The 27736-nt window shown below is 43.1% G+C and overlaps 1 protein-coding gene across 1 annotated transcript in view; it reads right to left on the bottom strand.

The window, feature by feature from the left end:
* The window catches only part of LOC142829922 (rho guanine nucleotide exchange factor 28-like), an 82291-nt gene that overhangs the window by 16569 nt on the left and 37986 nt on the right, over positions 1–27736 (bottom strand). Inside the window, exons 4-6 of the mRNA XM_075932260.1 lie at positions 22650–22943; positions 4815–4998; positions 138–318 (exon numbers count right to left, since the gene is read on the bottom strand). Coding sequence (XP_075788375.1) covers positions 138–318; positions 4815–4998; positions 22650–22943 — 659 coding nt within the window. The remainder of the gene's footprint in view (positions 1–137; positions 319–4814; positions 4999–22649; positions 22944–27736) is intronic.

Raw genomic sequence — 27736 nt, 5'->3', positions numbered from 1 at the left:
TAACCACTTTAGAACAGTTTAAAAGCTAATGACAATGATTCTTTGCCTACAGACCCAACACATAAAATTCCTAAAACCTGCACAGTTAAAAAGATACCCAAGAAAAACACTGAGTATAAACCTGCTTTGGCACCTACCTTATAAAGAGAGGTTCGATCCAAGAAGTATTTCCTGAAAAGCTTAATGTCAGACTCCAGCAAATGTTCTGTGGTGCGATTAAATGTCAGTGTCAGAGTTCTTGATGAATGAGCAAACTGTAGGAAAGTATACTCGCTGATCACAACTCTAGAAATGTCAAATGAATGACTGCCCTGAAAACTGAAACAACACGCTGTTTAAATCAAAATGTATGCTCAGCGCATGGGTTCAATGAAAATATAAACACACAGAACTTTCTGTTCTCATTGGTGCACAGCACCCTGAGTTACTGTAAAAAAATTCCAAGGTAGAAAATATTAAACATGAATGAAAAACACATCTGGATGAAGAAATAATTACCCGTGAATCTATTCACCGTAAGAAAATTCTGCTGTTGCAAGCCACCAAAATGAAAAAAAAAATGGTTACATTAGGAATAACGGCAGCAAAATAAAACAGCAACACAAAACATCATCTCATTTTCCCTTCTATTGTAAAATAGAAAAAGTAGCTTTTCCTGACAGTGTTGCCATATATAGTAGTGTGAAGGAACTGGCAGGCTTATTAGCCGATTACAGTGAAAAACAGAGTGTCTCAAGGGAACACTGCACTGTTTGGATGTTACAAACAAATGAGACATTCATAACAAAATGTACTGTAGCAGCATTGTAAGTCATTTTCCCATGCAAATTAAAAAAGGCACAATACTCACACACACACTGTATGTTGTGCAGACCCATAAACCAAAGAGCTCCATTTCAACAGAAAAATGTAACCGAACTTTTGCCTGTAATATTTTCTATTCACTTGCGGCTTTCATTTCTAATGAAAACTTTCTGGTGGTGGAATGTGATTAATTTGGTACTGCCGGACAAATGCAAATACAATAAAGGTCCTAAAATCCATACATCTGAAACTTCAAACAATTAAGGTCCCTGGAAGCTTCAGTCCTGTAATTTACTGATCAGGGATAAAGCTCCCTGACAACTCCAGAAACTTAGCTCTGCCTGGGTTGATACTTATCACCTACATTTATTCAAACTTCTGTCTTACGGATGGTTCAGTCCTCCAAGACCAAGGGTGGGCAATCATATTTGATTGGGGGGCACCCCAAGAATTTGGTAAGTGGTCAAGAGCTGCATTTTTCTATGGAGGAGGTACAGAGTCTGGGACAGAGATTAGGTGCAGAAGGGAGCTTGGAGTAGGGAAGTGGAGTGCAGGAGAGGGAGTGGACTCAAAGGGAATTTGGGTGAAAGAGGGGGTTGTGATCTGGGGCAGGAGCATAAGGTGCAGAGTATGGGTGCAGGAAAGGATTCTAGGCTGGGAGAGGGGTGTTGGAGGAGGTGCAGGGTCTGGGAGGAAGTTGTGACCTGGGAAAGGGGTGGAGAAGAGGTACAGAAGGTTTGCGTGATGACCCGGGGCACGGGAATGGGATGCAGGGTCTGGGAGAGGGATATGGGTACAGGAGTGGATTCTGGCCTGAGGGAAAGGTATAAGAAGATGTACAGTGTCTGGGATGCAGTTGTGATCTGGGGGTGCGCAGAGGGTTTGGATAATGATGTGGGGCAGAAGGGCGTGGTAACCTAGGACAGGGAGTTAAGGGAGGGAAGGGCTGGGTGCCAGAAGCAGACTATGGCCAGGAGGTGTTTACCTAGGCAGCTCCCAGCCAGCAGCCCTGCAGGACCTGAGGCCATCTGGCCAATGGGAGCGGAGAGATTTTTGTGGCGGATGGGGGCAGCACGTGAAGCCTCCCCTTTCCCCCAGCACCCAGAGCAGAGAGCCACAGGGAGCAGGCAGCCGCCTAAAGCCCAGGTTGGATTGGATGGACCCCCGGTTGGATCAGGCAGCCCTCGAGCCAGATCCAGTAGCTTGGCAGGCTAGATTTCACCTATAGGCCATATCTTGCCCACCCCGTTCAAAATCTTTGTAAAGCTGGGAATCAACTGTATTTTTTTTAAAACAAATGTCCTTGCCTTGATTCCCAACAGCACTTCAGTTTATTAAAGCAAACATCTGGAAAAAATGTTACTTTGATCTTCATCATTTAAATAGTGTGTGCACTTTTGTACTGCTTCTTTCCATCTCCAGATCACGGACAATGAAAATAAACTTCCACTTTTGAGAGTGTTCAGTTTCACTTTCTAGTTCTGTTGCACCAGCAACAGACTGTGATAGCAAAGCTTGTGCTTGGGCTGCAAACACTGCAGGGGATAAATGTTTAAAGTTACTCCAAAAATGGTTTTCAATTTATCTTTCCATTTCATGAAGTATTTCTTTAAGTAACAGATTTTTATTTATTTTTTTGCCCCACCAAAACTTGTAATTAGAACTTAGTAAACAATTTTGCTGAAACAAAAAAGGAATAGAATACAGCTCCCTCCTTTTTGCCACATTGGTATTACAGAAAAAGCAATAGAAAAAGATTATTTTTGTCATTAAATTAAGCAGATATAACTCTGTACAGAAGGAGCAGCTCCAAACAGGAAAAAAAGGTGCCATTTCTATATCACTTTTCATAAGAACATAAGAATGGCCAAACTAGATCAGACCAAAGGTCAATCTAGCCCAGTATCCTGTCTGCCAACAGTGGCCAATGCCAGATGCCTTACAGGGAGTGAACAGAACAGGGAATCATCAAGCAATCCCTCTCCTGTCACCCATTCCCAGCCTCTGACAGAGATTAGAGACATCATTTCTGCCCGTCCTGGCTAACAGCCATTGATGGACCTAATCTCAATGATTTTATCTAGTTCTTTCTTGAATCCTGTTGAAGTCCTTGTCTTCACAACCTCTTCCAGCAAGGAGTTCCTCAGGTTGACTGTGTGCCAAGTGAAGAAAAACTTCCTTTTGTTTTAAACCTGCTACCTATTAATTTAGTTTAGTGACCCCTTACTTCTTATGTTATGGGAACAAGTAAATAACTTCTCCTTATTCGCATTTTCCACACGAGTCATGATTTTATAGACCTCTATCATATCCCCCCTTAGTCTCCTCTTTTCTAAGTTGAAAAGTGCCTATCTTTTTAATTTCTCTTCATATGCCACCCATTCCAAACCCCTAATCATTTTTGTTGGCCTTTTCTGAACCTTTTCCAATGCCAATAGACCTTCTTTGAGATGAGGTGACTACGTCTGTATGCAGTTTTATATAGAGGCAATAAGATATTTTGTCTTATTCTCTATCCCTTTTTTAACTGTTTCCTAACATTGTTTGCTTTTTTTGACTGCTGCTGCACATCGAGTGGATGTTTTCAGAGAACTATCCACAATGAGTCCAAGATCTCTCTCTTGAGTACTGAGAGTTAAATTAGTCCCCATCATATTGGGATTATTTCCCATATAGTTGGGATTAATTTTTCCAATGTGCATTAATTTACATTTATTAACATTAAATTTCATTTGCCATTTTGTTGCCCAATCACTTACTTTGGTGAGATCTCTTCACAGTCTGCTTGGTTTTAACTATCTTGAGGAGTTTAGTATCATTTGTAAATTTTGCCACCTCACTGTTTACCCCTTTCTCCAGATCATTTATAAATAGGTTGAATGGGATTGGTCCCACTACAGACCCTTGAAGGACAGCGCTAGTTACTTTTCTCCATTTTGAAAACTTACCATTTATTCCTACCTTCCCGTCTTTTAACCAGTTGCCAATCCATGAGTGGGCCTTCCCTCTTATCCCATGATAACATACTTTATTTAAGAGCCTTTAGTGAAGGACCTTGTCAAAGGCTTTCTGGAAATCTAAGTACACTATATTTACTAGATCCCCCTTGTCCATATGTTTGTTGACCACTTCAAAGAACTCTAGTAGATTAGTAAGGCATGATTTCCTTTTACAGAAACTATGTTGATTTTTCTTCAACAAATTATGTCCATCTATGTGTCTCACAATTTTATTCTTTACTATGGTTTCAACTAATTTGCCCGGTATTGATGTTAGACTTACCAGTCTGTAATTGCCAGAATCATCTCTAGAGCTCTTTTTAAATATTGGCGTCACATTAGCTATCTTTCAGTCATTAAGTACAGAAGCTGATTTAAAGATTAGGTTACCAACCACAGTTAATAGTTCTGCAATTTCACAGTTGAGTTCTTTCAGAACTCTTAGGTGAATGCCAACTGGGGTCCCAATGACTTGTTACTGTTAAGTTTATCAATTTGTTCCAAAACCTCCTTTTGGAACCTCCTTAATATACTTTTCAGACTAGAAAGGTAAGTTAAAGGCTATGTACATTCAGATAGTCATGAAAAAATGACTATATGCTATTGTACAATTTTGCATTGAGCTCCCACAAATCCAAAAATAACAGTGTCATTTTAAAAACATTAATTGTGTAAACAACAGATTTAAGTCAGATGTCAAACAAATTATTTACTCCAAAAAGGAAAAAATAAAAGAATTCCTTCTATCAATTGAGAGTTTGAACCAAATTTAGATTTGTATGTTTACCATTATATTATTGTTAAAAATTCTACCAGTTGCCACATACTTGCCAAGGAAGATATACACGAAATCCTTATTTTTAACAAGAAATGCAAGACTGCACATGTAAAAAAGCAAGGCTGGCAACAACAAACAGAAATGGAAATTCAGTTTAAACTATTTGAAAAAAATTTTGCTCTTCAGTTTTAACAGCTAACAATTTAACAGCGGTAGCAGACTATTATACTCACTTCATGAAGATTTCAACAAGTCTGGAGTGCCCATTCTGTGAAGCCAGATCTAATGGCGTTGCTCCAGCTTCATTAGGTAAAGCTAATGCTAGCAGCCCACCAGGCTGAGATAACAGGAACTGCGAGAGTTTAACCAAGCCAAATCTTACAGTGAGATGAAGAAGCGTTTCTCTGCAATTAGACTCTAAAATAAAATAAATTTGTTAGCAAACACAATACAAAACTTTTTAAATTCTGAGCACATACAAAATATATATAGTCCAAAGATCCACTTATTCCAAAGGCTAAAGAAAATTCTCAGAGTCTTTATTTTCTACATCTCATCTCTCTCCGTGTGTCTAGCATCTAGCTCAATGGGGCCCTGATCCCTGAGTAGGCTCTCTAGGCTCTACTATACAGGCAGTCCCCGGGTTACATGGATCCGACTTACATCGGATCCCTACTTACAAACGGGGTGAGGCAACCCCGCACTAGCTGCTTCCCCCCAGCAGACCAGGGAGACGTGAAGCTAGCTCCCCCCCCCCCCCCGCCCAAGCAGACCAGTGAGACGCAGAGCGGCTTTTCTCAGCAGACACCTCAGCTTGAGAATAAAGGACTGAGGGAAGTGAGGTGTGGGAGAATAAAACTGAGCTCTGGAGAAATGTTTGGCTAGAGTTTCCCCTACAATATGTACCAGTTCCGACTTACATACAAATTCAACTTAAGAACAAACCTACAGTCCCTATCTTGTACGTAACCCGGGGACTGCCTGTACTACAAATTATAAACAACAAGGCAGGTTCTTATTGCTTTGCATTTCCACAACAGCACAAAGCAGACAAAACTGGGGTCAAGAATCGAAAGCAGTTTCTTTACAATGCATGTGATTTAACATGAGTATAGCAAAAGATTCTTAGTGGAGCAAACATGCAGGTAAAATGGATGCATTTTTTTCATTTCACTTTTCAGCATGGTGACTTCACCTGCCTCTTTGTCCTCTGCTTTTTAACATGTAAGCATAGGCGTGCGCACGGGGTGTGCCGGGTGTGCTCAGGCACACCCTAATGTCTGGGGCCAGCCAGCAGCTGCTGGAGGAAGAGGGGGGATTTGTGACGGAGCACCACAGCCCCTCACTTTAAATTCCCCACAGCCATCTACTGGGCACTGTGGAGCAGAGAAAGTGCATGTGTGGCGTCCTCAAACGCCGCGCAACAGATGAAAGGGGAAAGCTGGGAACTTTAAAACGAGCAGCCCAGCTCCAAAAGCAGCTGGGACCTGACTACAGACAGCGGCCCAAGCCATTTTTGTGGTCCGGGCCCCGCCCTACAGCACCGTGCAGCTCCCTAGGGGTGCCCCAGCCTGTCCCAGCAGCACCGCACGGTGCCCAGCCCTGGAGGCGTCCCCGCCCGGCCCTGCAGCACCGTGCGGCACCCCGGGGGCATCCCCACCCGACCCTGCAGCACCGTGTGGCGTCCTGAGGGTGCTCCTCCCCAGCACTGAAGCTTGGGCTGGCTCTGACTCCAGCCCTGCAAGCTGTAAGGCAGAAGCTGAAGGTAAAGGGGTGGGGGGAATAAGAGGAAGGGGTAGGAGAAAAAGGGGCTTTTGCGGTGGGGGAGGGTGGAGGAGGAAGAAAGGGGAAGGGGTGGAAGGGGCTTGTACGGAGGAGGAGGGGAGAGGGGGAGGAAAGGGGAAGGCACCAAATGGACAGGGTAAAAGAGACACAAATGCTAGGGGGCGAAGTGGAGACAATGAGGAAAAGAGCAGGAGGGGAGGTGTCAGTGGGAGGGGGGACAGGGTGATGCTGGAAGAGGAGAGGGTAAGAGCATTGGAGATTGGAGGGGGAGGTGCTGGGAGAAGGCTTGACAGAAGGGGTAGGCATGAGGAAGGTGGGGTTGGGGCATGAGGAGAATGGGCATCAGGGAAAAAAGGGCAAAGGGGGCAGGGGCAGTGAAGGAAGGGAGAGGCACCAGGAAGGTGCAGGGGTAAGGGAAGGTGCAGGTGCAAGGGGTTTTGGGGGTGAAGCAGAAGGGCAGACACCTGCAGGGGAGGGACCAGCACCAGAGGAGAGAGGCAGGGCAGGTGTGTAGAGGGAGGTGTTAGAAGAGGGGATGAGGAGAGGTAGCTCAGATGATCAGAGTGGGGCTACTGGAGGAGTGGGCACAGGGGGGAGAGAAGGGCTGGTGGAGGGGGGGCAGGTCTTAGGAAGGCTGAAGGCAGTGAGAAGGGCAGGAGTCAGGACAGCAGTGGAGGGTCAGGGGTTGGGAGGCAGCAGGCACCAGGGGAGTTGATGGAGCAAGCCTGCTAAAAAAATGTTACTGGTTGGGGGCGGGGGGAAATGCATGTAGTCTATTGCATTAACCTATAAGCTTTTGCTTATCAGTAAATCAGTTAATCGACTATACTGTTACATCCCTGCTGCAAACTCCTCAAAATACTGTCCTTTGCCCCCCACTATCTTTCATTCTGATTGCAACATGCAGTTACATGAAAGGCTAGAACTGTTAGTATGATTTGATATTTTAGGTCAGTTACTCTATAGTACTAATAACAATAATCAAACTCCAAAGGAACAAAAATCTTATTTTGGATCCACTGGATTATAGAATTCACTTTAAACATCATCTCATTGAATAAATCCACTTTTCAGATCAATTTGCACAGTCAATTAGAATATATTACTGCCAACTACATGTTCCACCTATGACAAAGGAAAGGTGTGATCCCTGATTGGGATGTATGCATTAGGGATGTAATAGTGTAGTTGATTAACCAATTAACTGATAAGCAAAAGCTTTTAGGTTAATACTATAGACTACACACATTTCCCTCCCCCCTCCTTTTGCCACTACATTTTTTAGCAGGCTGGCCAGCAGTCTGGCTCAGTCCTGGCTTGCGATGGGTCCGGGTCCTACCCCTGCTGCAGCTCTCCATTTAAAGTGTTTTAGGATCTGGGCAGGAAGGCAGCCCAGCTCAGTTCTGGCTTGCGCCAGGTCCGGGAGCTCATACGCCTCCTAGACAGGGACTATTGCCACTCCACACTGCTGCCTCTTTATCAGAGGCAGCAGTGCAGGGTAACAGGCAGCCGGTCTGCAAGGGGAGCTGGTTTTTAAATTGGCTCCCCTCATGGACCAGCTCCTACCTGGTACCATGCGCTGCTGCCTCTGATATAGAGCAGCAACATGGAGTGGCAGGGGGCTCCTCGGTAGTGAGGCCAGAGCACACTGGCTGCCAGCTCTGCCCCTAGGGACTATAGAATAGTTGACTAACCGATAAGAATTCATGAGGTTACTCAACTATTCAATTAACTGGTATTTAACATCCCTAGTACACACGTGTATGTGCATACAGACCATTAACAAAGAGTAAAAAAGGTTTGCAAAATTTATGCCCCACCGTACTAGTTATAACAAACAGAGAAAGAAGGATAGCTCAAAGGAGAGAGATAGGATAGCTGGTCAAAGAATCAAATACTTATTTTAACCCAGAAGACTGCTGAATCAACCAGTGCAATCACTATGAAAACAGATAATTACAGTGGCTCAAAACTGTGTGAGAGACAGATTCTGCCATCAGTTCAGTGATAGTAACATCTTTTATAACTTACCATAGGCATTGCAGTAACGTATTTATTTGCATCACCAAGACATACAAAATATGTTTTATATTATAAGGCACTTATGACTTAAAAAGTAACATGATAATTTGACCAACATTAATCACCCAATACTACTTTAAGAAAACACTTTGAACAATGTTCTTGGCTCTGTAACAAAAACCTACCCCACTAGAGGTAGGAAAATTGCACTAGAAGAAGGAAAAATTAAACTGAAAAAAATCATACCTAAGGCAATGCTCAAGAGAAGCTAGGTAAGTCACTACTATTTTGTGCTGCAGTTTTCAAAAGTGACCACTGCATTTAGGAGTTTAACTTTTGGGTGCCCTAACTTCTGTCACCCTGCAACACCTTGTGCTTGATTTTCGACAATACTAAACTCTTTTAAAAGTGAAATCCCTAAAAGTCTAGATACCCCGAATAAGTGAAGTAATTCTTTGTAAAAAGTTAGGGATGACAACAAATACTACTGAGAGTAAAGAGAAACTGAGCCTTTCTACATCATATCATCTAAGCAAATCTCAGAGGGCTTGAGAATGGCCATGGCCACTTCTAGTCAATTTTTTTTAGTCTTGAAAAATAATTATGCTTAAATGTGCACTATCCTGTTTTTATCAGTGTACTTTAATAGGTTTACTAACCCTGGATATTCATAGCTGCTTAGAAGCTGCAAGATAATCTGCAATTTCTGACTCCTCAAAGCTCAAAGGCTCACTCTGAAACTCATACCAAGTGGTGACATGTCACATGTGCAGAACTTGAAGAAGTTTTTTAAAATTACAGACTGGCAATAGGGAAAATAAAAAGATAAAGAAAAATGAAAATGTGGGTGGGACAAAACCCTTAAATCTGGGCATCGTTCATTTTATTGAATTTATTTGCAAAAAGAAAAAAAGATTAGGGAAAGACTAGATGTTTAAAAAAGGAAAGATTTGAAAAGGAAAAGCTAATTGCAAAAGTTTTCAATTTTGAGAAAAGACCATTTATCATTAAAGAATTATTCCCCACTCCCTCTCCTTTAAGATATGAATGAAAGATTTCAACCATTTCTAACTAAGCATAACATAGTATGGCAGTTGTTTAATAAAGGCCTAGTTGCTGCAAAGCAGGTGACATTGGAAAGGGGATATTGCAGCTAGACCTTGTTTTGCATCAGATCTTGATTCTGCAGCCAAAAAACTGAGTTCAAGTGATAAAAATCTGAGCCAAACAATCTGTTTTAAACATTAAATAAATCCTTTTGTTTGTACTTGCACCTGAATCCCTTCCTCCATCCAAACAATAAAAGAACAAAACAAATATTTCTCACTGACAGAAATGACTAAGCTCTTTCTGGGCTATGAATCTCATTTCCTGGAAGGAGACTGAAAACGCCAGACTTGTAACTTGAAGAGAAGACGGAGACAACACAACAGGCCGACAGATTCCAGTTTTTTCTGGCTCCATCTTCCTATGAACTCCTAGTGCATTGTGAGGCATTTATATTAGATAAGAGATTGTTTATAAAATGTTCTTCAGTATATCCCAGTCTACACACTGTGAATAGTCATGTGAGTTGACTTCAATGGGACTAGTCATAGCTAGGTACATGAGTAGGTCTTTGCAGTACCAGAGCCTTTGTTAGTATTATGTGACTAGACCTCTGTTTGTCCAATATTGATCTCTATTCCCCCTTATTGTATCTTCCATTTTTTAAAATAGGTCACTTATCCCTCATTCCTAAGAATAGTACAGGCTAGAGCATTTTTCATCTTATCATACTTCTGGCAAATAAGTTTGGTCAAATTCTCATTCAAAGAGTGAAAAGTGGTCCCTGACATTCCAATTAGGGTTGCCAGGTGTTTGAACCGGACAGTCCAGTATTTGAGCTTTCTGTTCGGGAAACAAATTGAGACAATATAAATGTCCGGTATTTTCTAAATAAGATGTAATGTAGATTGTGATGTAATGTCAAGTTTGTCCAGTATTTCTGTTGAAACCATCTGGCAACCCTAATTCCAATCATTGTAGTTAAGGTAGAACCCTCTAATATGTTTAAGATTACATCAATAAACACTTTTTTAAAAAAAACAGCCTGGCAAGTAGCAAGGGAACTGATTTCTTTACAGATACTAATTCTCACTAATTCTTCCAAATGTGTCATATGGAGTGAGATACTCGCCCTCTCTCTCATACACACTAGGGATGTTAAATATTGGTTAACTCAATAGTCGTGAATTCTTATCGGTTAGTCAACTATTCTATAGTCCCCGTGGGCAGGGCCATCAGCAGCGCGGGGTGCCAGGCAGGAGCTAGTTCATGAGAGAAGCCAGTTTAAAAATCAGCTCCTCTTGCAGACCTGCTACTTGTTGCCCTGTGCTGCTGCCTCTGATAAAGAGGCAGCAGTGCAGGGTGGCAGCAGCTCCTGTCTGCAGTGGGGGAGGAAAAGGTCTGAGCTCCCTGACCACCCGGTGCAAACCTGGCTCCTAATACACTTTAAATGCAGAGCCACAGCAGGGATAGGTCCCACACTTGGCATAAGCCAGAACCAAGTTGGGCTGCTAAAAAATAATTTTACTGGTTGGGGGCGGGAGAGGGATATGCGTGTAGTTTACTGCATTAACCTATAAGCTTTTGCTTATCAGTTAATCGGTTAATTGACTATACTGTTACATCCCTAATACACACCACACATAGACCCCTTCACACTATGTAAAGGGACCATAATGGCACAAATGGCCCTAAAAATCCATAGTTTGGGATGTGGCGGGATTTCCCTAGTACAGAAACTACAGAAATTGGCTGTAAGGTGTAGGTAATTCTGCATCACTATGTACTCACATAATGAGCACTGCTTATTTTTAATTTTTTTCACAAAAAAGTTTCTGCAGAAAAGTTGTTGCACTTCTGCCTGCTGCCCACCAGAGGGTGCTGTAGTGACAGAACACAGCAACAGCTCCCAGCCAGGTAGGGAAGAGAAAGAGCCTGCACAGCCTTCTTCACAGCATCTGTCAGGCCAGGTCAGAAGATAGGGGCTATGCAGAGAATGACAGCATTGGGTGCTGGGGTGTCAGATCAGGAGTCGTAAGCGCTAGTGGGCAGGACAGACTGAGGAAGGGGCTGAATGGGAGTGGAGGTTCAGGGTGGGAAAGGAAGAAAGACACAGGGCCACATGGGAGAAAATACAAGGCCACACAGGGATAGGAGGTTGCTGAGTGGGGGCATGGAGACATATGGGGACAGGTCCAGGTCCACATAGGTGTGGGGGCAGCTGAGTGGAGGCATAGAGACATATGGGGGACAGAAAGAGGAGGTGCAGGGCCACATGGGGATGGGAGGGAATGGAAGTGGAAGGACACATATGGACAGGGGGTGCAAGGACACAAGTGAATGGAGAAAGGGGGTATCTGAATGGGGGCTGAGGCACACATGTGCCTGAATGAATGGGAAAGGCTGGGGTTAGCCAGCATCCGCATGGGGAAAATCCCTCAAGTTCCTTTTAACCCCCAAAAAACCTGTTCCATACTTTTCCCACCTTGGCTCCTTCTCAGCATTTACTTCCCTGACTCTTAGCTCCTCCAATACCCCTGATTCCCCCAAGCCATTGAACTGCTTCTGAGGGATGTGGGAAATGAATTATTACTCAGAATTCTGCATTAATATGCCTAGTAAAGAATCTATTTGTCAAAAATATTTGAATGTTTGTTGTCTGTATTGTTGCAGGCATACTTGCTGGCAAGTATTTGATTTAAATGACCAAAATAATTAAAACTGGTGTGATTATATTGTTTTATTTTGACAAATATTATATGCAGAATTTAAAAATAGTGTATGCAGAATTTTAAATTTTTTTGGTGCAGAAGTAACAGCTGCCTCAAGGGTCATGCACAAGGTGGGTATTGGGAGGCAAGGCTACAGCATATGGTATTGCATAAATGTCTGTGTAGTGCTGAGACTCAAAGAACAGCCTCACCAGGATTTGTCTAAATTATGCCAGAGAAGTTTCCAAATCCTAAAGCAACTCGGAGGCTACGTCTACACTGGCCCCTTTTCCGGAAGGGGCATGTTAATTTCAGCTATCGTAATAGGGAAATCCGCGGGGGATTTAAATATCCCCCGCGGCATTTAAATAAAAATGTCCGCCGCTTTTTTCCGGCTTTTAGAAAAGCCGGAAAAGAGTGTCCACACTGGCCCCGATCCTCCGGAAAAAGTGCCCCTTTCCGGAGGATCTTATTCCTACTTCGAAGTAGGAATAAGATCCTCCGGAAAAGGGCACTTTTTCCGGAGGATCGGGGCCAGTGTGGACGCTCTTTTCCGGCTTTTCTAAAAGCCGGAAAAAAGCGTCGGACATTTTTATTTAAATGCCGCGGGGGATATTTAAATCCCCCGCGGATTTCCCTATTACGATAGCTGAAATTAACATGCCCCTTCCGGAAAAGGGGCCAGTGTAGACGTAGCCGGACTGTAAACACAGTTATATAAATGCAGAGGTGCTTTATACTGGCATAGCTAATTTCTGAATGGGGACGATAATTAGGGCCTTACCAAAAACATTACCATGAAAAATGCATCAGAGGGGGGAATCAGCATTTCTCAAGTTGGGGGTCCTGACCCAAAAGGGAGTTACAAGGGGATAACAAGTTTATTTCAGGTGGGTTGTGGTGTTGCCACTCTTGATTCTATGCTGCTGCCTTCAGAGCTGGGTGGCCGGTGACTGAGATCGAAGCTCAGCTGTCAACAGGGTAGAAGTAAGGGTGACAATACCATATAATGCCATCCTTACTTCTGTGCTGCTACTGGCATTGACTCTGTCTTCACAGCTGCTCTCCTACTCAGCAGCTGCTGCTCTTCAGCTGTCCAGCTCTGAAGGCAGCACCACCACGGCCAGCATCAGCACACAACAGAAGTAAGGATAGCAGTACCACAATTCTCCCTATAATAACCTTCCATTCTGACAAGTGTCAGAGGGGTAGCCATGTTTGTCTGTAATGCGAAAAAGCAACAAGGAGTCCTCTGGCACTTTAAACACTAAGGCTACGTCTACACTGGCAGCTTCATGCGCAAGAACTGTTTTGTGGAAGAGTTCTTGTGCAAAAAGTCTTCCACAAGAGTGCATCTACACTGGCATGTGCTTTTGCGCAAGAGCGTCCATGACAGTGTGGACAGTTTCTTGCGCAAGAAAGCTCTGATGGCCATTTTAGCCAGAGGGGTTTCTTGTGCAAGAAATTCATGTTGCCTGTCTACAATGCCCTCCTGCGTAAGAGGGCTTATTCCTCGTGGGGAGAGGAATAACTCTTCCAGAAGAAGCCCTGTTTTCCGACGCTAGACTGTAAATTTACTTGCACAAGAACGCGCGTGCAGTGTAGACACCCGGCAAGCTTTTGCACAAGAATTGCTGTTCTTGCGCAAGAAGCCGCCAGTGTAGACATAGCCTAAGAGATTTATTTGGTCATAATATTTTGTGGGCAAAGGCCCACATATTTATGCCTGCCTCTGTAATTTACTCCTCCTATGCATCTGACAAAGCGGGCATTTGCCCACGAAAGCTTATGCCCAAATAAAGCTTTTAGTCTTCAAGGTATCAAAGGACTCCTCCTTATTTTTATAATAAACTTGTAACCATCCATTCCCCACAACTCCTTTTTGCGACAGGACCCCTACAATTACAACACTGTGAAATTTCACATTTAAATAGTGAGATTATGAAATTTACAATTTTTAAAATCCTGGGACCACGAAATTGACCAAAATGGACAGTGAATTTCGTAGGGCCCTAGAGATAATAGAGGCACAGTACAGAATCTCCTGTGTACAGAAATCAGGGGATTTTACACACAGGCCAGATCTGCTCTGGAATTATTCCCCACTATAGCAATGTCAGCTGCAGGTACACATTTTTTATAACATTTCTATTCCAGCAAATGCTCCTTGTGTAGCTACAATTATACAAGTACTTTGTATAGTTTATTTCACTCAGGGAAAATATATATGCTATACCACATAAAAAGCACGTATTTGTTGCATCTACATTTATGTTTGCTTGTCAGGCAATTCTAACAAGTTATGAGGTAATATACAAGAGATCTGTTGGCAGAAAGATATTTCCCTTGCATTGCTACTATAGCCAAACAGTCACAAGTTGTCTAGCTTATTATTATTATTGTTTACTGAGCACTGAAAATGTGCCTAATGTTGAGAGTTTCCAATCTCAGAAACAAATGCAGAGAAGATAATAGAAATTCCCATAATGGAACAGACCCTAGGCCCATCCAGTTCAATAGCCCATCTCCATTCAGAGATTGGTTTAATCACCAAAAAATTAAGTCTTTTCAAAATTTGTTAGCACTTGCAAATGTAATTCTCAATATTCTTGTTGTCCCTGCAAATGTCCAATCCCTTTTTGAGCAGCCCTTTAAAATCTAAGATGGAATGGGGTATGGAGTGGGGGGATATCAGAAATTTCTTCCATACTAACTGTATGTATCACTTATTCCCAATATTCCCCTAATCTTTGAAGGAGAATACATGCGTTTTGTGAATTTTCACACCTTTTCTTTTTAAAAAAATATCAAATTTGAATGCAAATTAAGTGAGAAAGTCTTATACACATATTTTCTGTTCAGTTTAGAGCAAGGATACAGTGTGAATAAGCTAAGTGTGAGCAGCTGAGACTTATTAAGAATGGCTACTGTCACAAGAAGTACAAGTAAAGAGAACTACACCGGCAAACAAAGAGTACGTCTAGACAGCAGTGCTATTTCAGGATACGTCTGGAATCCTGAAATAGTACTTTCTGTGTTTTAACAGCATACTTTGATTGTATTTTGAAATAATGGGTAATGGGCTTGCTATTCTGAAGGCCCTGGTAAACCTCATTCCACGAGAATTAAGGGACTTGTCAGAATAGTGGTCTATTTCAAAATTTGGTGCTGTATAGGCAGCACCAAATTTCAAAATCGACTATCTTGAAATAAGCTACATGATTTGCACAGCTCAAATTCCATAGCTTATTTCAAGTTAGTGCCACTGTGTAGATGCACCCAAAGAAAAGTAAAGTCTAAAACAGGGCTACTCAACATGCAGCCCACGGCTGGTATGTTTGCAGCCCATGGTGCGATTTGGGTTTATGCGGGGCTTAATATGTGGCCCACAGATGGGATCCTTTGAACGTGGCCTCTACTGGGAACACACTCCACAACGGCGAGACATCTCCCAGGTGGGGTGAGCACTGACAGATGCAAGTGGATGGGCTGGCTGAAACAGATGAGTACTGGGTGTCAGTGTTTCTAGTTCCCAGGGAGGAAGTGCCAGGAGCACCGGGGCATTGTGGGAAGTGCTGGCTGCTTAGCCTTATGGGCAAAGCCTGAGAGGTGCTGACTAGCTCATACTGGCCACATTTGAGTCCAGTGCCAAGACTTAAGGCTTAATCTTTGCATTCATGCTCATCAGTATGAAATAAGCTATTTGCATATATATTTGCATGTATACGCAACCAAACTTAAATTTTGGCCCTCGGCATGTGCTGTGAGTATCATTGTGGCCCCCGCGGCTTCTAAAGTTGAGTAGCCCTGGTCTACAATGTCACAAAATGATTCATATTCTTCAGAAAAATAGATGAAAAAATGGAGAGGGGTTGAATTCTCTACCAGTTTCTCTTCCAAGAACTATTCCTAAGAAATAATTATGGCATTTATGAAATAGGCAATTAATGTTATTTTTGCTAGAAAATTAAATATGTGCATAGGCTACTTCCTTTGCTAGATCTCTAAAATTGATTTTCAAGGTGAATAACATTCATTAAAATTTAGTAACAGATAACTTGGTTGCTTCTACTAATGGTTCCAAATCCTAAAGAACATTATTTACCTTAACAAAAAACAGGACTGTGTAGCACTTTAAAGACTAACAAGATGGTTTAATAGGTGATGAGCTTTTGTGGGCCAGACCCACTTCCTCAGAAAGCTCATCACCTATTAAACCATCTTGTTAGTCTTTAAAGTGCTACACAGTCCTGTTTTTTGTTTCAGCTGCACCAGACTAACACGGCTACATTTCTATCATTATTTACCTTGAAAGTTATTGTGGTTTATGACAAACGAAGTTGCTAATGTTCTTATTTAATCAACAGCACAGTTACATTCATCCAATCTTCACGCTACCCTACAGCAGGCTAGGGATGTAAAATCCCATTTAGTTGGTTAACTGGTTAAATGTAGTGTTTAACTGATTAAAAGGGAGACAGGCGGGACTGCTCCAGCTAGGTTAGAATGCCACTGTCCTCAGTGGGCCTTGCTGGGTTGGAGCAGCCCGCTGGATAACTAGAACCAGCAAACATCACCCTACAACAGACCCCTGAGACCATCCATCCATCATACAGCCAAAATTACTTTAAAAAGTTACTTGTCTATGGATGCCCTTCCAGATGTTTGGCCAGATAGATCTGCAAAATTTATGGGTGAGTTCCACAGCCTGCACTGTTCCCCACAAATTCTACCCCCCACACACAATGAAACAGAGGACAAGCTGTGCAGAGATCCTTGCAGAGATTTCCTCCCCTATCCCAGACCTCTCTCTCAGGTTTCTGCCCATGGGATGGGTCAATTTGGCACGATAGCTGAAAAAAACTACTCTCTCTACAGATCCCTTAATCTCTATGCTGTTCTACAGGGGTTCTCTGTAGAGGAAATAAAAATGACCTGACATAGGAAGCACTTTAAAATACAAGTTCTAGAACTGCTTGGAAAAAATCAATTTTTTCCTATTTTTTGGCCAACTCTAACAAATTCTGAGCTTTAGGACACATTAGTGGTTAACATCCTACAGGATTTCATTTTCACAAATAAATGCCCTTATGATTACAAAAGGGGGGGGGGGGTATTTGAATGCACAGAATCTCTCCCTTAGCTCTGCTTGTGATTGTGAAGCAGAAATCACGATTCCTCATGTATTATGTATATATAGATAGCTGATGACATTGCTCTCTGTGTGTGCAAACAACCATTTATTACTATAATAATTTATGCTTCCTGAAAGGTTCATGAGTTTATTAACTTTTCCTTTTTTCAAGTTTAAATAATGGAGCTAACAAGTTCTGACCTGTGTGACTGTATTAAATTCCTGAACTGTTTAGAAAACTCAGTGGCCAATTCAATTCCTCCCTTTATCCAGCCCATTTTGTACACTTACAAAGGGATTACAAGAACTGGTTCCAAATACCTAACTCTTATGAATAAATTATTCTTTTGACTGTATTTTCATCAAACCATAGGTCTCTAAATGCTCATTAAAAAAGGACCAAAACCACCATAAGGCAGAATAATTTCCTCCATGAATGTCATTCTAAAGTCATTTTCTTTGAATAAACAATGGGAATAGATAATAGCAGCCCTTTGAAAACTAACAATACAAGTAAATAGGTCTTTTGTCTGATAAACGTGTGTTCCTAGCATAAGTAGTCTCACAGTAACTGATAAGCAACTGATTAGTGAACAAATCATGTACAGTATATTAGTACTTCTCTGCCAGGGATAAGAGGAAGTTATGCAAGCTATTAGTTATACAAGACTTTGTAAAAAGAAATGCAAGAAACAAAATAAACCATACACATAGAAATGAGAGGGAAAGGGCATAGTGAGGGGAGGAAAAAAACATGTAATGTAGACAAAGAAGCTGACAAAGTCAATCAAAATGTATGCAATGAGAACAAGGGACATGCAGGCCGTATGCAGGAATTTCTGGGCGGAGTGTTTTATAAATGTGGACAGCAAAGATGTGAATGTACCCCTATGGTCCCCCAAGTAAGCAGGAAAATCAGCCCCAGCTTTCCTCCAGCTGGACAGAGCACGGGAGAAGGAGGCTCAGACAGCGCACCACTCCTGCTTTCCCCTGGCACGCCAGAGCATGCTTACTTAGAGAGTCATGAGGGGTGCCTCCCCACATACAGGCCTGAGATGACTTCACAAGGTCCCTTCTGCTACTATGACTATTAAAAAAGCGCTGCTCAGGTATTTGTAAACTCGTCAAATAGTGAGAGAGTGATGCTCCCTGACAACTTAGATTACATGCTCTTTGGGACAAGGTCTCTCTTTCTGTTGAGTGTTTATACAGAGCCTAGCACAATGGGACCCTGATCCATGTTTAGAAAGCAGACCCAAGGCACAAATGAAATACAAACAACAAAGGACCCGGTCAGATATTTTTCATTGGAACATGTGTCAAAAAGGGTCAAGAGTAAGAGATAACACCAATAATGAAAAAGCAACCCACTATAAACTTCAACAGTTTAGCTAATACAAATGCCCATGATGTAGAGACACTGCACACCAGTACAAAGAGGACCTGCAATGGTGCAACATATCAGTGTTTCTCAACCAGTGGTATGAGTCCCCTTTAGGGTATTCGAGAGAAGTCTGGGGCAGGGGCAGCCCGTGACTATAGGTGGACTCCGTTGTTGCCTAAGGCGCCGCCTTCGATGGGGCACCCGGGGTGCCCGATGATGATGTCAGTCTATTGACAGCTCTGCAGGCGGGGGCACCAATCGTGCATTCTGCCTGGGGCGCTAGCTGCTGCAGCCTGCTTCAGGCTGCTCTTGGTCTGGTGGGTACGTCAACACAACTGAAATTTGGAGAAAACTGAATTTTTGTTTTAAGGTTTACAGCACATCATTTTTTGTACTTTTTACACCCAAAAATGTCATCGCCCGCCTGGCTACAATTAAGTTGTTTAAACAAATGTTTTGCAATGGTAGAAAAAAAATGTTGTGTGTCTGAAAACTGTACATACTGGGGGTACTTTATTTAAAAAAAAAGATTGAGAAACACTGCATTATATACTAGTAAGTTAGCAGAGCAAATCACCTTGTTGCAAGTTCCATCTTACCCTTAAGGGGCACATACAACCTGGAGTTTACCTTTATAGCTATTCTGGTATACTCCCCTGACTTAAAAAAAAAAAAAAAAAAAAAAAAAAAGAGAGAAAGAGGAGACAGCAGTATAGAATAGTGGCACTCTGAGAAAAGCTGTTCAGAACAACGCAAATCAAAAGGGATCAATTGGAGTAACCAGTGTTCGTGTCCTGAATAAACAGATATAACCTCTTTTTGGTTCATATATGTAATTTCTATCAATGTTATCAAGAGATTTGTATGCATATTGAGAGAAGAATGTACCCTACCATTCCAAATAAATACAATTCAAGTTCTTGGAGTAGTATACGTGCTTCATATCTGACTCCAGAAGTGAGGGCCCACCTCAGAGAAAGAGTTGCTACATATTGAGGGGAGTTTTATTCAGGAACCAACAACAAGAGAATCACTGATGATTTTAACTACCATGACACAGGCATGAGGAGAGAGGTGGTTTCATGGGTAGGTAAGTAGCACATTAAGGCTGTGTCTACATTGGCGCTTTTGTGCAAAAACTTGCTGCCTGTCTACACTGGCCATGAGTTCTTGTGCAAATACACTGACGTTCTAATGTATGAAATCAGTGCTTCTTGCGCAAGAACTATGATGCTCCCACTCAGGAAGAAGCCCTCTTGTGCAGCTGTTCTTGCGCAAGAGGCCAGTGTAGACAGGCAACATGAATTTCTTGCGCAAGAAAGCCCTATGGTTAAAATGGCCATCAGAGCTTTCTTGCGCAAGAGAGCATCTACACTGGCAAGGATGCTCTTGCGCAAAAGCACATCTCTTGCACAAAAGCACACGTCAGTGTAGACGCTCTCTTCTGGAAGAGTTTTTGCACAAGAACTCTTCCGCAAAAGCGTTCTTGCGCAAGATCATGCCAATGTAGACGTAGCCTAGTAGTGGTTTCATGGGTAGGTAAGTAGCACTGTCCCCACTGCCTTGAAATGCACCCAGAAGCAAACAGTAAATCAGTACAGAACTTTTAAATATGGCTGTTATGTGCTTAGAGAACAGTTCACCTTGCACAGGTAAGAAGTATCCTGCAACATGCAGAAGCTTCCATGTGGTCTTCAAGGGAGAAGGGCTAACTATTGACCATTAGTTCCTGCCTCAGACAGAATCACAAGTTACAGGAAGAATATCTAAAACAGTCAACGCAGCCCTGTTCTACAACAGGATATTACAGTGTCTACTAGTACTTTAGACAAGAGCCTCCTTAGGACTCCAAAGTGGAATGCACTGAAGTAATGAGAAGACGACTCCCATTGACTTCTGCAGCCTGGGATAAAGCCATTGATTAGAAACTGTACTCAACCACAATGTAGTCTAGTGATGTGAAGCAATGTTTACTACACATGAGAAGGAAACAAAAGAACATAGTTCTTATTGCCTAAGCCAGCAACTCCTCCTACACATGTGCACTAATTCAGTGCACCACATAAGCCACTACTTTTATGGGGGTATTAAAAAAAACAAAAAAACAAAAAAAATCAACTCTTTGGTTATATACCTAACATCTCATTCTCTAGGGGAAAATAATCCTATGAATGAAACTCATTTTTTGAAACAGACTTCCAATTTCTGAAAAAAATCTTTTTAAAAAAAAAGCAACACAAGCACCCTAGAGCAGTATGAAATACACTAGTATCTACAGACATAGTAGAATTAGAAAAATCTTGAAACTATTCTCACCCAAAGAGTACAACAAACAGAACCAGGTAAAACTCTCATGATCTTTTCCCAAATGTCTTTTTCAGCTTAAGGTCACATAGGGTTGCTTGTTCTCAAATTTTGAACAAATTTCAAGTACTCAAAACTTAGCTAAGTTTCAAATAGTTCACAAGCAAAGCTATAAATTGACTGGGTCTGAAGTAGAGATGTAAAGGAGTAGACAATTAGTCAACTACCTGATAAGCCTAGGCTTATTGGGTAATCAAGTAGACTACTCACACACACACACCCTTACTGCCTCTGTATCAGAGGCAGCAAGAGGGGTTGGGGAAGCAGGAGCCAGTGCTGGGGGGAGCCGGCTTGAAAGCTGGCTCCCTCCAGCACAGTACCTCCCATCTCGGGGTACTGCTGCCTCAATCAGAGACAGCAATGTGTGGGGTGGGAGAGGGGAACAGGAGGCTGCTCCAGCAGCAGCCCGTCTGTGGGAGATTCCAGCAGGGAGTTGGGACTACAGATTGTATTGATTACATGATTACCCAATTACCTGCCTCTTAACATCCTTAGTCTGAAGAAAAAGTTCACACTGCAGAAAACTGAAACCTAATTGTGTGTGAAACCTGAAGCCAACATTTCACCTGATTTCAATACAAAAGATTTAGTACTACTGCTCAAATACAGTACCATGGCTATTTTTCATTCTGCATCCTCTCAGCGCACAACCAGTTAGTAAAATATCCCACTCATGCTTCCCTAGCAGAACATATTGATACATTAATGACGAGCCCGTCTTGTACAGCTGAGGCGGGGAAACTCCAGCCTGGATGCCACACATAATTTAGCAGGGCTAGCTGCTGATGGGCCATCACACACTTTGTTTATCTGAGTATCCGCAGGCACAGAGCCCTACAGCTCCCAGTGACTGCAGTTCGTCGTTCCTGGCCAATGGGAGATGCGGGAAGCAGTGGCCAGGCCTGCACCACTTCTCGTGGCTTTCCTTGGCCAGGAATGGCAAACAGTGGCCACTGGGAGCTGCAGGGCTCCATACTTGTGGACACTCAGCTAAACAAACAGTCTGGCTAACCTCGATGAGCTGAGTGTGGCCCGCAAGCTGGAGGTTCCCCACCCGTGTTGTACAGGGTGGCTTGAAAGTTATGGAATACATATTTTTCAAGGGGTTAACGCAATCCTAAATGAGGCCTCACCGTTGATGGTACTGGGGTTAATAATAATCAGTCACTAGTTAGAATTCCTGTAATGCAACATTCTTGTGTCCCTTTCATGACAATTTTTTTCATATCTTCTTTTGTTCGTGTAAAACTTTTTAAAAAGTTTTCATCAGTTTGGAATCAAGATGGAGACACTTTGTTATTATAATCTTTGAGGTTTTGTGAGGCGCCAAATTTGTCATCAATTGTAGACAGGCATTATTCATCAAAAGGACTAAATTCACAGTGAGAGTCAAGGTACAAAAGGTTCTTTGAGAGACTGAATTACAACAATTATTAATGATTTGTGATGCTACAGGAACAAACTGAAGCCTTGATTTCCCTTCTCTGAAACAAGTTTCCCATCACAGCAGTAAAATAAGCCACAGAGATGTAGAAATTGCTATGAAAGTTCCCACTCTCTAGTTTGAATTGTACAGGTATAGGCAAATTACAGTTAAAAGCATTTCAATGAAAAATCCTACCATCTTCAGAACAACTTCCAAGGATGTTCCATGTAGGTGGCAGTTCTTCATGAGCTATGGCCAGCATCACATCATGATCCAGTGATTGCAAATCTTCTACAGTTAGCCCAAACTTACTAAGCAGTGTCTGGTGACTAGTAGAAGTGACACAGTCAAAGTGGCTAATCAGAAAATGAGATAACTTGCAAGCCAGATTCTGCCTGTAAGTGACAGAAGAGCAGCCTAGGGTCACAGGTGAACATCCCTTCATGTACATGAACACAGAGACTGAAACTGTTTCTTGGCATCCATGGCCTGAAATATAAAGTAGATAAATCATTAACATGTTAACTTCTTCCAGAATATATATTGCTCTTTCTTCATCTCTTTATAAACTTAAAAAATACCTAGTTGCTTTATTTTACTTCCCTCCATTTAAATCCAGTTGTTAAAGGGAAACCTATCAATCACTTTTGATCTTAAATTTAAACCTGACTATACAGTTAATAAATATCCTCCCAGTTATTCTCATGTATTTGGGCGGGGGAGATGGGGTTAAATTATCTACCTCTCATAACCGTTGTTCTTCACATGATTGCTCATGTCCATTCCAATAGGTGTGTGTATCCACTGCATGCACAACTGCTGGAGAATTTTTCTTTAGCGGTACCCATCAGGTTGGCTGTACATTCCCCAAGCATGGCACCTAATGTGTCGACTATCCAATAAGCTTTTGCTTGTTGACTAGCCAATTAGTCGCTTACATCCCTAGTTTAAAAGGGCTTCTTCTGAGGTGCAGGGGTGTAGATCCTAGGGATTTTAGGGTTGCCCCAAAGTCCTTCAGGCTGTGCAGATGGGAGTTCATACTCTCTGCAAACACTCCTGAGCAGTTGTAGTAGTCGGGTCCTCTGGAGAAATGCCTGAGACCTGCAACCATGAGATGCACCTCAAGGTGGGGGACCAGCCTCTCCCAGTTTTCTTTTGTAATGAGATATCAGGAAAGCGAGAATAGAGTGGCATGCTCACCCCTGCCTGGTCCTGCAGGGAATGGTGCCAGTGTTCTTTTGTGGTATCTCTCCTCAGCAGCAACGGATCCCATACCAGATACCGAGGTCAGTGCACTGCTCACCACTGGAGCTGGTGCAAACTTTGGGGGCGGAGGTCTGCCTTCATTAGCAAGCACTTCCGGAGATGATCATGTTATTTCCTTGTCCTAGGCAAGAAGTTCTTACAAACAGGGCACTTTTCAATTTGATGGCCCTCTCTAAGGCACTTGAGGCATGAAAAGTGCTGATTGCCCTTGGGCATAGGCTTCCCATAGCTCTTGCAGGATTTTAAATCTCTGATACTACAGCATGCCCCCGTGTGGATCTGTAAATAGGGGGGGGGTACCCAAAGTAACTAACTACTACATTGATTAACTGAATGACGTGCAACTAACAATGGATACCAGTAACAGTGCTTACCAAGCCAGAGTTTAAGGAAGCTCCAACAGTAAGAAGGAACTGAGAGGGCAGCAAGTCAGCAATGTCTTATCCACTGCACCATGAAAGTGCCGCGCTGGAGTCGGGGGTCTGACAACCTCTATGGGCCCCAGGGTGAGGTGGGAAGGTCAGCTCCACTCTCCCAGAAGGGGCAGGGCCTCCAGAAAAAGGGCCAGAGCCAGGGCATCCAGCCCTCCATGCTGCTGTGAGCGCATCACGTCACCAGCCCTTAGAGCCAACCAGAGAGTGCAGCACTCTGGCAGTGATTTAAAGGGCTCGGGACTTTGGCTGCTACTGCTGCTACTGTGGCAGTCACCATGCCCCAGGCCCCTTTGAATCACTGGGTTCCAAGGTAACTCACCCCTTGCTCCTCCTGTCAATGGACCTACTGTGGGCTCCACAGCCAATCTGAAGGGTACCACTAAGGGAAAATTCTGCAATGACTGTGCACAAGGCGTGCACACACACCTATTGGAATGCACATGGGCAATCACTCGAAGAAGAACCAGACATACCAGTACTGAATACTTTAAAATGGTCTGTTTAAAACCACATCAGATTGCAGTAAGTGTTAAATGCTCCTATACAAAAGCATGAGGCAGGATAGGACATTTCAGCACCTACATAATTTAAATAAGTGAGAGATGTGAACAGCTAATTTAAATGATCTTTGTCCTAGAACTCCCCGGACTGTCTTGGTTCTACTCTGCAGAGTTCTCAACAATCAACAGCAGGACTGAGGATGGGGAGAAGGGCAGGTGGTCATTGGCTAGCTGCATCTAAGCCTGGTTGCAGTTTGAATAGATCCCAGCATGCAGATTTTGGGGGCATGCACAGCCAGATACCACCAACCCCATATCCAGAGCACATCTGTTAGGTCACAGAATGTGTGTGTTTGGGGGTTGGAGAGAGACAGAATTAGGAGCAGTGAATGGACAGGGCATCAGATGTCATCAGCAGTATAGCAGCTGTTCAAATGTAAATTAAAGATGCAACAATCATCTGGACTTGACCATTACAACCTTCAGCATAGGACCAATATAGATCACAGACACAACTCTTTCCATACTTTCCTTCTGCCCCCTAACAAGGTAAGCCCATTTGTGACTGTTGCCACCAATCACAGAAGCAGTTTCTTAAGTAGAAAGCACGAAAAATGAGGACAGCAAAGAAAGGGATTCCTGAGGGACATGGAGTGGGAGCACTGGACATTTTTAACATGAATTTTATATCCACTGACCTCCCTGGAAGCTTTCCACAAATGTACATTGCTATTTATAAAACCACAGTTTTGACAAAATTGCAATTTCACATTTTTATTTATGGCTGGAATTTTCACAGGTTATCAATCACACTGTTAAGAGCCCACTCTCCTAGGCACATAACTCCCTCAGGCTCCTTTGAAAACCCCCAGGGTTAGTTTCCATGGTAGTCATTTATGTGAGCTGGCAAACTGATAGAAATACCTCTACAAGACTTGCACACTGCTCTTCTACATCTCACATGAGTGAATGCTGAAACCTACTGATAGTATTTTAAAGGATAGATAATGTAGGTATACACCTAATTTCTGCATACTAGTACCACAGTTGTTCATACAGATCAGATAAATACACAAAAATGGGCAAGCACATGGGGAACAGAGATAGCAATGGCCTTTAAACAAAAATGATACAAAGTACTTTTATTTGGCAATTTGCTAAGTAAAATTTTGTTACAATATATAGACTATTCTACTTTCAATCTTTGTTTTAATCTCCCATTGTTGACTGTAGTCTATGACCTTATGTTTTTATTTGCTACTAGAGCTGTCAGTTGACATGCATTAATGTCTGAGATCAATGCAGTCCAGGATTAACGCATTACATTTGTTAACGCATTAATCGCAGGCGTTAATGCTGCATTGCCCCTTTGAAGTGCTGCTGAGGCAGTGCAACACGGAGCCTGGGATCAGCTGGAGACTCCCCAGCTGACCTGGGGCTCCACTGCTCCTTTGAAATACACGTTTCAAAGAAGTAGCTGCCTTACAGCTGAGCTGCAGAACAACTGTGCTAAGGCTGCCCCTTTAAAATACCACTTCTTCACACATTTCAAAGGGGCAGCCCTGGAGCCCCCAGGTTTTCCCTGGTTACTCCCCAACCCCTCCCTGACCCTTTTTTCTTTTTTTGCTTGACAAATTTGTGTGTGTGTGTGTGTGTGTGTGTGTGTGTGTGTGTGTGTGTGTGTGTGTGTGTGTGTGTGTGTGTGTGTGTGGTTGGTTGGTTGGTTGGTTGGTTGGCGTTTTTGAGAAACCTTCTGGCAACCCTACGGGCGAGCCGAACAGTTACCCGCGGCCACCAATTGCTTAGGACCAGCTCTGTTCATGGGTGACATAATATAATTCCAGAAGTCAAATGAACATGGGTGCAGTGTGAACAGCTGTTTTAGGGAAACTAATCACCAGACCCTCACCCCTTCCGTGCTCACTGGACTCCAGCCCCCATTGTGACCACTGGTTCCTGCCCTAAGCTAGTGCCCCCCCTTGTTTTCCTTTAGAATACCAGGTGGCCAGACAGTGTAACCCCAGAGCACTGGTATAATGGCAAAAACAGCAGCCAGCAAGTTTTCCTACAACCAGAACTCCAGGGCTGGAGCACCCGGGGCTGGAAAATTAGTCAGCTGCAGTTTTTACCATTATGCTGGGCAGTGCAGCCTTGGGATGTGAGTGTAACCGTTTACATGGAGAACTGATGAGCCTGGGCTCATTGGTTAATGTGCACAGTTATATGCAGTCCCTCCCTTCCCCTCCTGCACTACTGCCTCTGTATCAGCAGAACTGGGGTGGGAGGCAAGAGCTGGTACATGGTAAGCCGCTTCCTCACCCCACACTGCTGCATAGTTTTTAAGCCAACTGCTCCCCATGCATACTGGCTCCAGCCTGCTCCCCAGTACAGGAGGCAGCAGCAGGAACGGAGGCGGGGACTGCATGTAAGCGTGCACATTAATCAATGAGCGCAGGCACATTGGTTAACTATGTAAACGGTGACACTTTCACATCCCTAGTCTGCACCGCCCCATGTATCAGAAGTAGTGGATGGGGGGAGAACAGGCAGCAGCCGACTGCCCCCCTCCTCTTGTAAATGTGTAACCACTGAACTTTTCAGTGGTTACACGTTTACTTTAATAAACGTATTTTAACATCCCTAGTGCAGCCCCAGCCTTCTGGTGACACTTTCACATCCCTAGTGCAGCCCGGAGTACTAGGCTGTCAGCAAACAGAGCCCCAGCCCTCCCGTGAAGCACCAGGAGGCTGGCAGCCATGGAAGAGCCAACCACCTGCAGAGGGAGAAGCAGGAAGGAGAATGGGGGCAGAATGTGAGTGGGCCTCCCCTTGCCTCCACTAGCCGCTGCCCATGCAAATAAGTATGGGGATTTCTCACCACACCAGGAACAAAAGATTTATTTGCTCCCTAACAAGGGTGTTTCCCATTCCTTTTTATTTCTTCCCCCTACAATCCAAAGGAACAACACAGAAAGGTCAAGGCCATAAAAAGAAGCATTTAAAATGCAGAGGCAGGTCTAGACCCTTAACCTGAACCCTGCCTCCTTGGATCTACCTCTCGCAGTACAATATCTTCACATCAT

This window comes from Pelodiscus sinensis, chromosome 6 (genome assembly GCF_049634645.1).
Source record: "Pelodiscus sinensis isolate JC-2024 chromosome 6, ASM4963464v1, whole genome shotgun sequence".
Lineage (NCBI taxonomy): Eukaryota > Metazoa > Chordata > Testudines > Trionychidae > Pelodiscus > Pelodiscus sinensis.
Note: the sequence above shows the minus strand (reverse complement) of the source record. Positions and strands in the feature narration are given on the sequence as shown.